At 45.2% G+C, this 13,540-nt stretch overlaps 1 protein-coding gene across 14 annotated transcripts in view; it reads right to left on the bottom strand.

Annotated features, from left to right (window-relative positions):
• Positions 1-1,436: 1,436 nt before the first annotated feature.
• The window catches only part of RBFOX2 (RNA binding fox-1 homolog 2), a 219,649-nt gene continuing 207,545 nt past the window's right edge, over positions 1,437-13,540 (bottom strand). For 13 of the 14 annotated variants that reach the window (XM_077339645.1, XM_077339642.1, XM_077339646.1 and 10 more), the window contains 3 exons: positions 10,672-10,760; positions 9,396-9,468; positions 1,437-6,239 (listed from right to left, as the gene is read on the bottom strand). In XM_077339645.1, the coding sequence (XP_077195760.1) occupies positions 6,195-6,239; positions 9,396-9,468; positions 10,672-10,760 (207 nt within the window). In that variant the 3' untranslated portion in view covers positions 1,437-6,194. Of the gene's footprint in view, positions 6,240-9,395; positions 9,469-10,671; positions 10,761-13,540 lie in introns of those variants that run through there. The other variant, XR_013231380.1, reaches the window with a different exon arrangement.

Below are 13,540 nucleotides of genomic sequence, written 5' to 3'. Positions count from 1 at the left end.
TGTGGGTGGGCAGGTAGTTGTGAGTTTCCTGCATTCGGCAAGGAGTTAGACTAGATGACCCTGGAGATCCCTTCCAACTCTTATGATTCTAAGAGGGCCCAAGGGAGATTCACAATACAACTGCAGATTTGGTTTCCTGAAAAACTAGGAAATGATTCACTTGCATCCTGTCCTTCCTCGGAGTATTATTTTAAGCCTTGCCAGTGCCCAATGAAGCAGGTTTGACCCTGAGGATACTGGCCCTGTGAATTCTCAGCTGGGATGCAGACCTAGCTTTCCTACATCCAAGTCTCTAGGCCTCCTTGCATCAGCACATTTTGGTGAATAAAGGAAGAGAAAGTGCTATCGCATGGATTCTTCTTGATCTGCCTAAAGAGGCAGAGGTTTCCCAATAAACTAGTACTGTTTACCCTTAAGAGTTTCTACAATTAAAAGGCAGATTCCCTATTTTGTCAGCCACCAGATAGCAGTGTGCGTTGCACACCGAGCAGCCAAAGTTATCTTTGATCACTGCAAGAACCCCACCCATACCCATTCCCCAGCAGCAGAATTTGTTGTTGCTCTACTGGCAATATTACTCAGGAATTTGCTCCCCAAATCCTTTCAGGACCTCAGTGGAATTCTAGAAAAATCCTGAGAGACTTGCTAAATGCTGGAACTAGAATAGTGATTAAAACACAGAGTAACATTCCAACGGCAGGAAAATCCAGCGATGCTCTATGACTCTAAAACCTAGCGTAGGCCCAGTCTTCTTCACCTGCAAGGAAAATGGTTCATAGTTTGTATGATGCTACTGTCACTGTTCTCAACCGCTCCAACTCAGCAACGGCAGGGTCAGTGTGTGCACATGCATGGGCAGAGTGCGTGTGTGCATGTCCAAACGTGTGTGCAGGCACACAACAGACAGGGTGGCAAGGAGGCAGCCATTGCCATGGCTCCTCCTCCACCACCCGCTGCCTGCTGCCCACAGCAGCACCTAACCTGGGTACCCCACAGAAGGAGCAGGTGACCCTAAATGGGGTCAGGACCCTAGGGATGAGAACCATTGCTCTAACCTTAAAGGGACAGAAGCAAGGAGTGGGGCAGGTGGTGGTTTCCATTAGGTAGGGGATGAATATGTCCTCTCCAAACAGCTTATACAATACCATGTTCATCCTCACCCAGTTCTCACAGTCTCCAACACTCTTCTTTCCACCTGCCTAATACCTGGATAGACGACATCAAAGACTTCAAAGACTTGTCAAGAATCACATCCCCAATTTATTCTGACTGCAGGTGTTTTATCTAGGCTTCCCATGTAAACTTACCAAAGCAATTATGACTGGTTTCTCTTAGCTTCACGTTTAAATAGGTAAAATTAATCTTCCCAAAATACAAAAGGGATGGTGGGGGGAGGGAGGGGTGGCTCACAAAACAAACAGCCAGGAGTCCAGGAGTGGTGTTTCTCTCTTTTTATTTAAAAACAGTGCTTCATTACCATTCGCAAAGGGTGAGGAAGGACTCCTCCCTTGCTTAGAGTTTATAAAAGCCAGCAACATGATCAATAATTTATACACATGGATAGTAATACAAAAAAAAGGAATAAAAGCTAAAGATCTAACTACTCCGACCTTCACAATTCCAGCTACTTGATAATAATAAGAGTAACCCAATGAATACTGTATGGTTTGAAAGCTACTGTACAATATGATACTTAACCAGGGAGAGTGGGGAGGGAAAGGGATGTTAAAGAGGCGGCCACAAAGTTCCAGGATGCAGGTGCTGCTTCCCCAGAGTCGACAGGGATCTGGGACTCAGGGCAAGTAGCCTGGGCATCCTGGGAAATGATCCAGGAGGGGAAAGCATCTAACTACAATATGTCCTATGGCCCCGAGGGTACCTGGCAAGGGGAAGGTGCAGGAGATACTGCATGAAGAGACATGTCAGTCATTACCATCAGAGTCTGGGGCATTCTAGGCCTTGAACTGAAGAACTCCAAATGTTATTAGCTAAGCCTGGAAGGTCAGTAAAGCATCATTTTGACGTTGCCCTACAGTCCTGGCTGGCGTCTGCCGTTGGACCAGCATTTTGCCCGTTATTTACAAAAAAATGTAAAAAAAAATAAGGATTTCATAATAATTAAAAAAAAATCCAAATCAAAGTTCCTGGATGATTACTTTTTCACTTACTATAAACAAATTGCCAGAACTGCAATGCATACTTAATACTGGGAAGAGAATTCCTAAATGACTTACACTGGGGAATATACACAGATATATATATATATATATATAAGCTAGGTTCCTTGACAGTCATTTCTCAAAGCAGCAACAAACGCACTTCAATGTTTCACCCCTAGAAGAGAGAAAGCTCAAGAAGAGGTTTCCAATTTGCCTTTGAAGTCAACCGTTAAATAAGTGGTATCATGATGCAAGAATGCTAGCCAAATGAGTACTCCAGTGGACGGCTTGGGGGAGGTGGAGTAGGCAGAACAGATTTTCTACTGCTAATGAGCAAGTTGGTAACCTCAACATCTGGCAGTCCTTGGGTTTAATTTATCTAGAAGTAATCCCAAGTAATAGCCCTACCTGGCAGCAATTTAGAAACGTCAACCAGACAATGTTGCTACGGATGTTGACTGGTGTGTGTCCTAATCCACGCTTTTCGTCATGGCAGCCCACTCTAAAAATGGACATCTTCCTGTATTTCCCTTGACAGGGAGGAGAAGTGATTCCACACCGTATCTTGAGATTAGCCAGACTAAGGGAAAGAACAACAGGAAAGTACTGGGGGGGGGGGGCGGAGAGAACCCCTTTCACTTGGACTACCAGAAGGCAGCTTGCCTCTCTAACGGGAGGTTTCATTACAGAATAAAAGCAACTTCAAAGAGGAGAGAGGGAGGATAGGGGAAAGAAGGGATGGGCTGTTCGGACAGTAACATCATCAAAATAGTGTTTTAGGCAACAAAGAATCAAGTCACGCTGGTGCATACTACGACGTTTTGACATTTTCAAGAGCATGACAAAATTAAAAACACACACACAGAGAACTTCACACTGGCTTTTTGCTTTGTTCACTAGGATTTCCATTTTCCTATTTTAAAACCAGTGCAAAACACACTCTTTAAATCTCCCCTGCCCTAGCACGAGGGCTCCCTCAAATGCTGGCATGCTGGAGGTGTGGTCTGTTTCCCGGGAGGCCTGTGAATTTCCCTTCAGGAGGGGGACACAGCAAAAGATGCGTTTGCCGAATTTGGTTTCCACAATCGAGTCCCGAATTGCAAACTCGCCCCCCTCCATTTACTAGTTTACTAGGTATCTATAAAGAGGAGATGTAGGACATGGAAAGCCCCAACTGTATCCACCTATTAAGATATTAGGATTGTTTGAGAAATCAAACAGTAAAGCGTGCAGTATCTTAAAAGAAACCAGCTATGCAGAAAAACTGGTGCACTGGTTTTCAGAAATGGAGAATATTTCTTTAGTGTTCTTCCTTCTGCCATGAAGCTGTGTTTCACAAAAGAAACCACGGAGAAGCAAATACTTGGCCATGGTCAACAAGTACTGTGGTGATGCCCCTTAGAGCAGGGGTAGTCAACCTGTGGTCCTCCAGATGTCGATGGACTACAATTCCCATGCTGGGAATTGCAGTCCATGAACATCTGGAGGACCACAGGTTGACTACCCCAGCCTTAGAGGACCACCCGAGCGGGCTGGTTCTTAAGCTGCTTGTCATGGGATGTATTACAGACTCTGCTTGGTCATCTATATCCAGTTCTGGAGGACACCTTTTCCTTACTACAGGAATTACAGAGCACGGACAATCCAAATGGAATCCAAATCAGGAATATTCGGATTTTCAAATGTAACAGAGCCATCGACATGATGGATGGAGGGGGGGGGGGGGGGTTCTGCAAGGAAGAGGCAATCTTTCTCAGTAAGGCCAGGAAAATGCAACGCAGCTCATGCAATTGATTATTCAGGTCACAGGTTTTTGCTGTATCTCCCTCCCCAGGGCAGGAGTCCCTTTCCAACCCTTACCCGGCCTTATGATTGAAGCAGGCTTATCAGCAAACATGACACTGAGCGATTTCTAGAACAACAACAAAAATCCCGCCTTCTTCCCCATTTCCTCAATTTTGTGAAAGACCGGTGCCCCACTTCCCTCTCCCCATTCCATTTTTAACCTAACTAAAATATTTATATACAAAACCCAGAAATTGTCATAACAGCAACAAACCAAACTTTGGCTTGGAAAAAAAAAACCCACAAGACAATCAAAACAAACAAACAAAAAAAAATGGCCAACAGGCTGGCAGTTTGGTTGTCACCTCATTCCAGAGAATCAATTTCATTAGAGTTTCTACTAGCTTCATTAAGATTCCCGTCCCCCTGCCCTTCTCGCTTTAGGCATCCCCTGCTCTAGCAAGCACTAAGAGGGCATGCATGGGAATGGGAGCAGAGGGGCAAACGGAGAGCAACTGGGCCAGTGGCCCTCCTCGATACGCCCTGCTTGTTGAAGCATTTCAGGACATCTCTGTTCCTATGCTGACATCACCGGCCGGTGTGTGTGGCGACAGGAGTTGAAAAGGCTTCAGCTACAAGTCCACCCCCTACCTGCCCTTCAAAGGGTGAGAGGTCACCCAGTACCAATTCAGGCAGGCCAGGGAGTCAAAGGGAATTGTGCTTCTCTAACATTCAGGGTTTTAAAGGTAGAGCTGCAGAGAACCTGCAACAGGCGCCAAGAAAACTATGATGGCCAAGAGGGCAAAGTGAGATCCTCATTCTTCCCCTCAGATTTCCAAAATTCATGTCAGAGAGGTGGCTTGACTTGTCCTCATGCTTCCCAGAGCAGCTTTCAAGCATCTCTGCAGGGCAAATATATAGGCCATTTCTTCATAAGGAAATGGAAAGGGTCTTCCTGCTGAGTCTCTCCATTTGTATGCACCCAAGCCAAGCCTGGATGCAGATTTCTCACTGGAACAGGCACCAGGACCCATTGGAACTCAAATAGTGACTGCGCAAATGCCAAGGCAAGGCTCTCTGGTGCTTTCATATACCACTTGAAACCTCTTTCCATCTGCCCCTGGGATGATGGAATTGTACAATGACTACTTCCAGAATAGTGTTATGACACACAAAGAAATCCCCCCTGCCCTGTTCCTGGGGTCACGATCCATTCACTCTCTTCATGCAGTTTTTGGATGGCATACTTGCAGCAAAGCTAAGTATCTTCTGGTGGGTGGGGGTGGGGAAGAGGAAGGACCCTGGACACTGGGTAGCTCGGAGTGGTACTGGTGCAAGCTTTTTCGGCCAAAAAGCTGTAGGCTATGTCCAGTTTGCCATTACACTCCTTGTTAATTGAAGAAAAAACCATGGCTTTATGTTCCGCAGTCACTGTCCCACATCTGCTGCTCCTCCAGGAAAAGAAAAAGAGGGAAGAAGATGGGAAGAGAGGAAGACCATAGCAAGTGACAGAAACTAAGAGCTAGAGCCTTGGTAGTAGACATCAGTCACTAAATTTAGGTGCGTGTACAGAAGAAACAGGACTGCAAATTTATTTCAAGTCTCGTCCCCTAAAACCGTTCTCAGACAAAGTCTTTGGGCAGCTCTGGGGGGTCTCATTGCAGAATCTGTAAAATCTTCTGGAACTGCTCCAAGCCCATGTATGACAGATGGTAATAAAATGGGGTGGGGAGGAGGAGGAGGGTTGCATTTCCAACCAGCGTGCAGGTTCCAGCTGCAGCCAATCAGCACTGCTGTCCGCAGGTAGAGAGGCTCTTCCTCATCCATCATGGGCCTCAGGCACCAGACCCAGGTAATGCAAACGTCTGCAGGTTCCTGATCTGAGTTCCATGATATTGGTTCCTAATGGTGCTCCTTAGCACTATTCATCTCTTTTGTGATTGGTAGGATAAGCTACGCATATACAGACATGGAAATGCATTATGTTTACCACAGTTAAAAAAACAACCAAAAAACCCAAAAATGCACAATCTTTGGAACAAAAGAATTAAAGGCAGAAATTTAAAGGAAAAAAAAATACATATTCAAAGAACATAGTGAGGTATAAAAAAGTATTTCTCTTGTTTTTTTTTCTTTTTCTATTGTTTTTCCTCCTCTTCTTGCTATAGAGTTCCTCTACTAGTAAATATTGCAATAGCCAGGCCTCATGAACTGGGGGGGCTGTCCCACTTGCAGGGGGGTCACGTCACTTCAGTAGGGGGCGAACCGGCTGTAGCCGCCTCGATATAAACTTGCCTGCAGAAGTTAATGGAGAGAAGAAAGCAGAGGTTAAAAGACTCCGGAGCTGGGTGCCAAATCTGGTGGTTGCAATGGTTGCAATGAAAGCTTCACTCTCAAGACAATCCAAGGATTAAAGAAACCCTAAAGCAGGGGTAGTCAACCTGTGGTCCTCCAGATGTTCATGGACTACAATTCCCATGAGCCTCTGCCAGTAATGGGAATTGTAGTCCATGAACATCTGGAAGACCACAGGTTGACTACCTCTGCCCTAAAGCCTTCTGCCTCTCAGGCCAGCATTTTCTCAAGCACTGTCCAGCTCTTTCCAGAGTAACAAGTCCCTCAGATCCAGGGGACAATGGGTTGGATACAGCCATGTTTTCCACTGCATCTCATCCAGTTCTTCTCCCTTCTACAGCCAGTGTCTGGCATTAATTTTGTTCATGCATTCTTATGAACCCCTGAATTGTCTTTTCTATGTCAAAGGGACCCTTTTCTTTTTTCACCAGCAGAAAACATTGTTTGATCCAACCCACTGTATGATATATTTGGTCCCTAGTCTAATACAGTTAATCTTGCTACTCTTACTTAAATTTTATTTATTTATATTATTTATTTTCTTACTTCTTACTGCCTTTCTCACTGAAACTCAAGGTGGGTTACACAGTGCCAAACTATGCAGTGAAACAACATAAAACATTCAATGAACAATGCAATAGGACTAGGATTACTATTTGGTTTGTGTCTTGCCAGCAGCTCCATTTGCTAGACCTCCCAGAGCCAGACTCAAGACTGGTGTCTGTTTGCCACTGAGTTAAAGCCAAACCCAAAATTGTCCTTTGGCCATGCAAAGCATCTGCAGGCACACATTCCATGGCTCCTTTCCCAAATAAACCTTCTGAGAATAGTGTGCTGCAGCACCTATCCCACTCAGGAGCACTCTGTGACTGTCCGCACCAAGACTGTCTTGTGATACTGAAATTGTTACTCTTCTGCTGTCCACTGGTAAAGGAACTGAAGTTCCGCGTGGCACCTAGCTATGCTTTATCCCTACTAAAATCTAACTATGCTCCATCCATGCACACAAGCTCAGAAAGATGCACCATTCATTGTAATGTGATCTGGTTCTTTTTGGCCTCTGACAATATTACAACATCCCTTAATTACCAATTTCCTGACCTTGCAATTCCATGGATTTGTATTGAACACTGACAGTGTATGGAGGAGGGGGAAACAGGGCCAAAAACTACCCTACAGAATCTGGGAATTCAAAAACACTGAAATAAATTCTTCAACTCCCCCATCCTTCCAATACAGAAAAGGATAATTAGAGTCAGGTCAGTGGTTTTCAGTTCCACAGGTGCGTTACTGTGCAACAGTGAACTGGACTTTTATTTTATTTTAAAGAACTTTTTAAACAGCAATAAATAAACCTGCCCACCTATCCCTCCAACTAGGGGCACACACAGAGCTTTGTCCTTGCACACACTGTGTCTAGCACTGCAATTCTATTCAACATGTTTAAAAATTCTGCACCAGAAGAAAAGCAAAACTAAAAGGCCCTGATCTTAAACAGGGCACTAACAGCATCCTCTGATGACAGTAGCCTCTACAAACCTCCCCAACTGTGAGATAAAGCTTCCCTCCAAAATGAAAAGCTGTTCCCTCAGAGAATGAGCTACCTTTGTAGCAAGGTTTCCTTTGTTATAATAATAATGAAGTTCAATGTCCCACCCTGGCACTATTAGATCTTTTTGTCTTTATTCAGCCCTGGAATCTTTGGGGAAGCTGTAGAGCTGTCCTTTCTTAAAAAAAAAAAAAGAAAACAGAATGGCATCAAGGTGTTTTTACCAACAAATTAAGAGGTCTACTTTAATTAAAAATTTAGCAACGTTTACTTAATATGTTGCTGTTCATAATAAACTAAGTGATACTGGCAGAGATTAAAATTGTGTCCCTTGCTTTAGGCATGATACTGTGTCTAAGGCTCCAATGGAGTGTAAGGCCTGCTCCGGGAACCTTGAGCGGGTGGACAATACGTAGTCACTTAATGTTCAGATGGGGTCTCACATTTGGGGATTCTAGCGCTGCATTTTGATTTGGCAGCTGATTGTATCTTCCTTGTGATGGGGTGCTAAAGGGTGGCACTTGCACATTTTGAGCCTTTCTGGCTGTGGCCCTCTAAACCCAGAATATGTTTTAAGAAGAAGTGACCAGCTCAGTGGCCCCATGTTCCATGGATGCAAAAGCAGCAGCCAGCAGGAGCAGAGTCATTTTTGAAAGACGCATTTCCCATTCAACGGAAACACTTCTCCCCCTGAGGATTGTGTCATTTGCCTGTTTCCAGGGGGGGATGGGACATTTTCTTGATCTGCCAGGCATCTGAGAATATCTCTTGCCCAGGATTGGAACGTCTGTTCCTAGATACTGTTTGATTTGTTGCTTGTTTTATTTTCAATTTTGACTACTCTTTGCAGGTATTGATTGATTTCATATGTTGCAAACTGCTGTGCAAACAGTTGTTGAAAGGCAATATACAAACACAGTTAATGAGTGACGCCTCGGAGCAGCTTAATTATCTGTTACCCTCTCACAGGCTCCGCTTCTGTTCCTGCTCAGTGTTTATTTTTTCATTTCCCTTCTCAAAATTGATCTAGCACGTTTGTTAAACATGGCAGGACTGTATTATATTCATGCAAGCACACTCCACGCATCCACTGGGGAGCAATATTATTTCCCTCATTTTAAAATAAATTATCCTCACATTTTTTCCACAAAGGGAAAGACTGTGTGCCACCTTATCCCCCCGGCCCCGTCCATAATAGTAACGGGTATGCCTGTTAGGGTTGGGTGCTTTGGCGTCCTAAGCGGCCATTTGCGCCTGAAGCAGCCAGCACCGCAGCATGTGGCGGGGGGGGGGAATGCGAGCACATTGCTCAGTGCATACATGCAGGCGCAACACCTGCATGTGTGCACCGACTGGTGCAGCCATGCCTCCCCTCCCATGCCGCGGTGTTGGCTGCTTTGGGCACAAATGGCCGCTTTGGACACTGAAGCACCCAACCCTATGCCTGTCACTTCATCTCTTTTACAACACAGGAAATGAGCCACATGGTCAAAGATCTCTGGGTAAAACCAAAACGTTTCAGAGGAAAGAAAGAGGGTCAGACTCACCACAGCGCCAACTCCATAGCTAGCGGCAGGGGCAAGGGCGTGGTAAGGGTCTGCTGTGTACACCCTGCCATAGCTGAGGAAAGGAAGGGGCAAAGAAAAAGACAAGTTAGCCACAGGATGAGAGTGGAGTCATCAAAAGAAAATGGGGCCCTCCACTCCCGAAGAGGGGACAAGCTCAAATACTCAGAAATCACAAGCCCGCCTGCCCCGTGACAAAAGTAAATTAAAAACTTGGGTTTTAAAAACAGCACATTTTTCTTGGCATGCTGTACACATGATACGCGTTTCATTGCCCAAATTGCATTTTGGGTTTCATAAGATTGGTCACAAAAGGATCATGGGCTTTCTTCCATACCGAGATTTCCACTACAGTCATGACCATTTTGGTTCAGCAGGGACAGGTGAGGAGTGGACTGCCAGCATCTGCAGCCCTTCACAGATGAAGAGGAACCTGCTGGCATTAAGGCAAGCATCACTGGCCTGCCAAAAGGAGCAATCTGAGATGTGCTCTGGGTAGAAGTCACACATGAGAGGAGTAAAAGATACAAACAGTGCTTCCAGACAACTGCGATGCTCCTTTGCTCAAAGTAGAAGAAGAAGAAGAGTTATATGTCGCTTTTCCCTACCCGAAGGAGGCTCAAAGCGGCTTACAGTCACCTTCCCTTTCCTCTCCCCACAACAGACACCCCGTGAGGGAGCGGAGGCTGAGAGAGCCCTGATATCACTGCTCGGTCAGAACAGCTTTATCAGTGCCGTGGCGAGCCCAAGGTCACCCAGCTGGTTGCATGTGGGGGAGCGTAGAATTGAACCTGGCATGCCAGATTAGGAGTCCACACTCCTAACCACTACACCAAACTGGCTCTCAGTAAAGAAAATGCACCATTCCTTATTATTATTATTATTATTAAATTTCTATACCACCCTGCCACACAGATGGCAATTCCAATGCATATAAATGAAAACATGCCCAGATTTTCAAGTCCTTCCCTACCTTCAAGAAGTGGCAACCATGAAGGTCAGAATCTTGCCCAAGGTCAAAGAATAGAGTTGCCAGTTCACTCTTGGCAAATCACCAACTGCCCCCCCCCCCCGACCGACAACGGAAGTGACAATGCAGAACCATGCACTTCTGGTCTACTGTTATACACATCTGGTAGCAATGACTGGATGCAAAGCTTTGAAGATTTGCATCCGGAGTGTGCTAAGAGAAAGTGGGCTGAAGGGGGCACTAAACAGAATAGCACACTCTTGGCCCCCAGGTTCACTGCTTACATACCCATCGCTGTAAGCCGCTGCAGCGGCTGCAGCAGCAGTGGCTGCTGTTGCGGTAGCAGGCTGTGCATATCTGTAGGCTGCATATCCACCCTGCGGGAAAGAAGAGAACTGACTTTATAGATACTCGTCCCCCTCACCCAAAATAGAGCCACGCACACAAACACAGAGAGAAGAAATGTTTCAAACTGCATCAATCCCCATGTCGTCACGATCAGGAAAAGCCTTCCAAAACCCTTCTGTGTTTTGCCCTTCCCCATCCAAATGGCTTCTGCATGACACAATATGCCTGTGAGATAATTCAAGGGGGGGGGGGGGACAAAACCACCATGGCTGGGGATCCTCTATGAAGGAGATTAAATAAGCAAAAGGGGTAAAAAGAAAAAGGAAAAAAAAAAACAGAGATGAAGTGTTACCCAATGAACATTAAAAACAGGGGGGGAAAAAAAGATAAAGGAATGCAGCTGACCCAAGAACTACCTCAGAGATCCTTGCTGGTTTTGAGGGAGGGAAAATTCAAATGTTCAAATCCAGCTCCGCAAACGAAATACATGGGCCACTGCTGACCTGGGCCTGAGGCTGTTTGCTTAATAGCCCCAATTTCTGGAATTAGCCAGAAGCAAGGCAGGGGGGGAAATCCAATGGAAAAGGCAATCAATGCCAACGGGCCTACCGTAGAATACTAGCCATGCCAGTCACATCTGCAGTGAAGAGCAATTTCCAGTAGGTTTTCTAAGACTTCTTCGCCCTGACATTCGGTTATAGAGAATTACGCAGGCAGAAGGCAATTCAGAAGAATTTTCAATGTGGGAGGGGCTGTTTTGACTGCAGCCCTGGGGTGGTCCCAATATGAAAATGTCGCTCTTCTTCATGGAATCCCAACTCCTGCTCTCTCTTCTCTCTCCACACCTTTTGCCCAGTCAAGAGTATCTTTTAGCCTCCATACCAGGGGTAGTCAAACAGCAGCCCTCCAGATGTCCATGGACTACAATTCCCATGAGCCCCTGCCAGCGAGCAGCTGTTTGACTACCCCTGCTCTATACCATCACTCCCTTTCCACAAATTTGGGAACATTTGGCTGGGGTATGCAACGAAATATTGCTGACCTGATATAATGTCCAATATTTCCTGATTGGATTGGCAATACCGGATACTGTGCGAGGGTTTCCTGATTCTGCCATTTTTCTCCCAATGAATACAGGAATATCTGGAATTAGCTTGGGAAGCCTTTTATTCTTCACAGCAGGTTCAAAACACACTGGCTCTAAAGTTCCGTGATTGTTGATGGGATGACCTGGCCATCTACCACCCATTCTTTTCAATGCTCGGGGAGGAAACCAGAAAACTGTAGGCTTCCCCCTCCCTTGCAGGTAGCCTGGAGTCATGAGAGAGAGAGAGCGAGAAAGAGAGATCTCTCTTCCTTGTTACCCTTGCTACCTGCAGAGGAGAGGGAAGGCTGCAGCTGGGCTGGCTACCAACCTGCCCATCGAAAATAGTGCCCCTTCAGGATTAAAGGGCATCTGGGAATCAGAGGCCCTTCCTCTCTTCCTCCCTCGCTCAGTCTTGCTGTCTCTGGTGGGAGGAAGGCACGTTATAATTTTGTATCAGAAAGTCAAGAGGAGGAGTATTGGGCATGTTGTTCCAATATTTCCAGAATGACTTTCCAGAACTTAACGACACTCTTGATATTTCCTATCAGCCTTCCCAGCAACTCCATAATCCTGCTTTGGGCCACTTCAGGGTCTGAGTCACAGTCTTTATGCCTCTGGTTAGCTGTCCTCCTTTATTTCCTTCCTTCACTTCTATGCCTGAATACCTGCATCCCTTTCCAGTGAAAGTTGGGTCTCTCCTTGAATTTAGGTGATCGCTGCCTTATGAAGATGCCTTATACAAAGTCAGACCATTGGTCTGTCAAGGTCTACTTTGACTGGCAGAGGCTCCCAAGAGGACCCATCACGACCCCATGGACAATGATCCATTGGTATCCTCCACAAAAACCTTTCTGGAGGGCACACACTTCAGCTTTTTTCCTGTACTGGCTGTTAACTTCCATTAGCATTCCATTATGGCATTATTTCTTTATCAATCTCCACTACCATCATCCTGCCTCTGTCTTTTTTTAGAAACTGAAGGCCAGTCAACAAAGGCTGGGTCAAGCCTTCATGCCAAGCAGCATGCCACAGTTCTAGTGCGACTGTTACCAATACTGAATAGCAGCAAGTCTTGCTTTTAAAGAGCAATTTGTTAAATATGAAAATACACAATTTTGTTCCCCTTCCAAAGCACAGCTCAGCTGGATGCTTTGGGAGGGGGGATTTTATACAATATTTATTTATTGATGGACCCGTGATATTATTCCTCTGGGAATAAAAATTACACTTTTAAGGTCACTAAAATGCCATCGGCTAAGAGTACAATCATGGCCAACAGGATCCAGGCTGGCTGTATCATCCTCCTCTAATTTCCACGTACCTCTGATAACACACTTAATATTTTTAAAACAATACATTCAAATAATGTGTTAAAATGGTGTGGGAAAACCTTTCGCTTTTCAGAAAGAAAAATACTCTAAAACTCATCCAGATGTTTTATAGAAATAAGCCATGATACTAAATGTTAAGGACTTTGAAACCATGTTAACACCAAGTAAAAATAACTCACTCTGTTAAATGGGAAGATGACAACAGGTGCAGATTCCCAGGTTTGCACCCTGCCACCAAGCAAGAGCAAGACTAAAATAGGTAAAACGGCATCTGAGTGATGCTTGATGAAGTTACCTATGAACTCAAAAGCGTGCACATGCTTATTTGATCTTATCTGTACCTCCTTCTCTTTGGGAACAATGTGGCAATTCCTATTTATTGAATTGAACA

This window comes from Paroedura picta, chromosome 5 (assembly GCF_049243985.1).
Source record: "Paroedura picta isolate Pp20150507F chromosome 5, Ppicta_v3.0, whole genome shotgun sequence".
In the NCBI taxonomy this organism is placed as follows: Eukaryota; Metazoa; Chordata; class Lepidosauria; order Squamata; family Gekkonidae; genus Paroedura; species Paroedura picta.
Note: the sequence above shows the minus strand (reverse complement) of the source record. Positions and strands in the feature narration are given on the sequence as shown.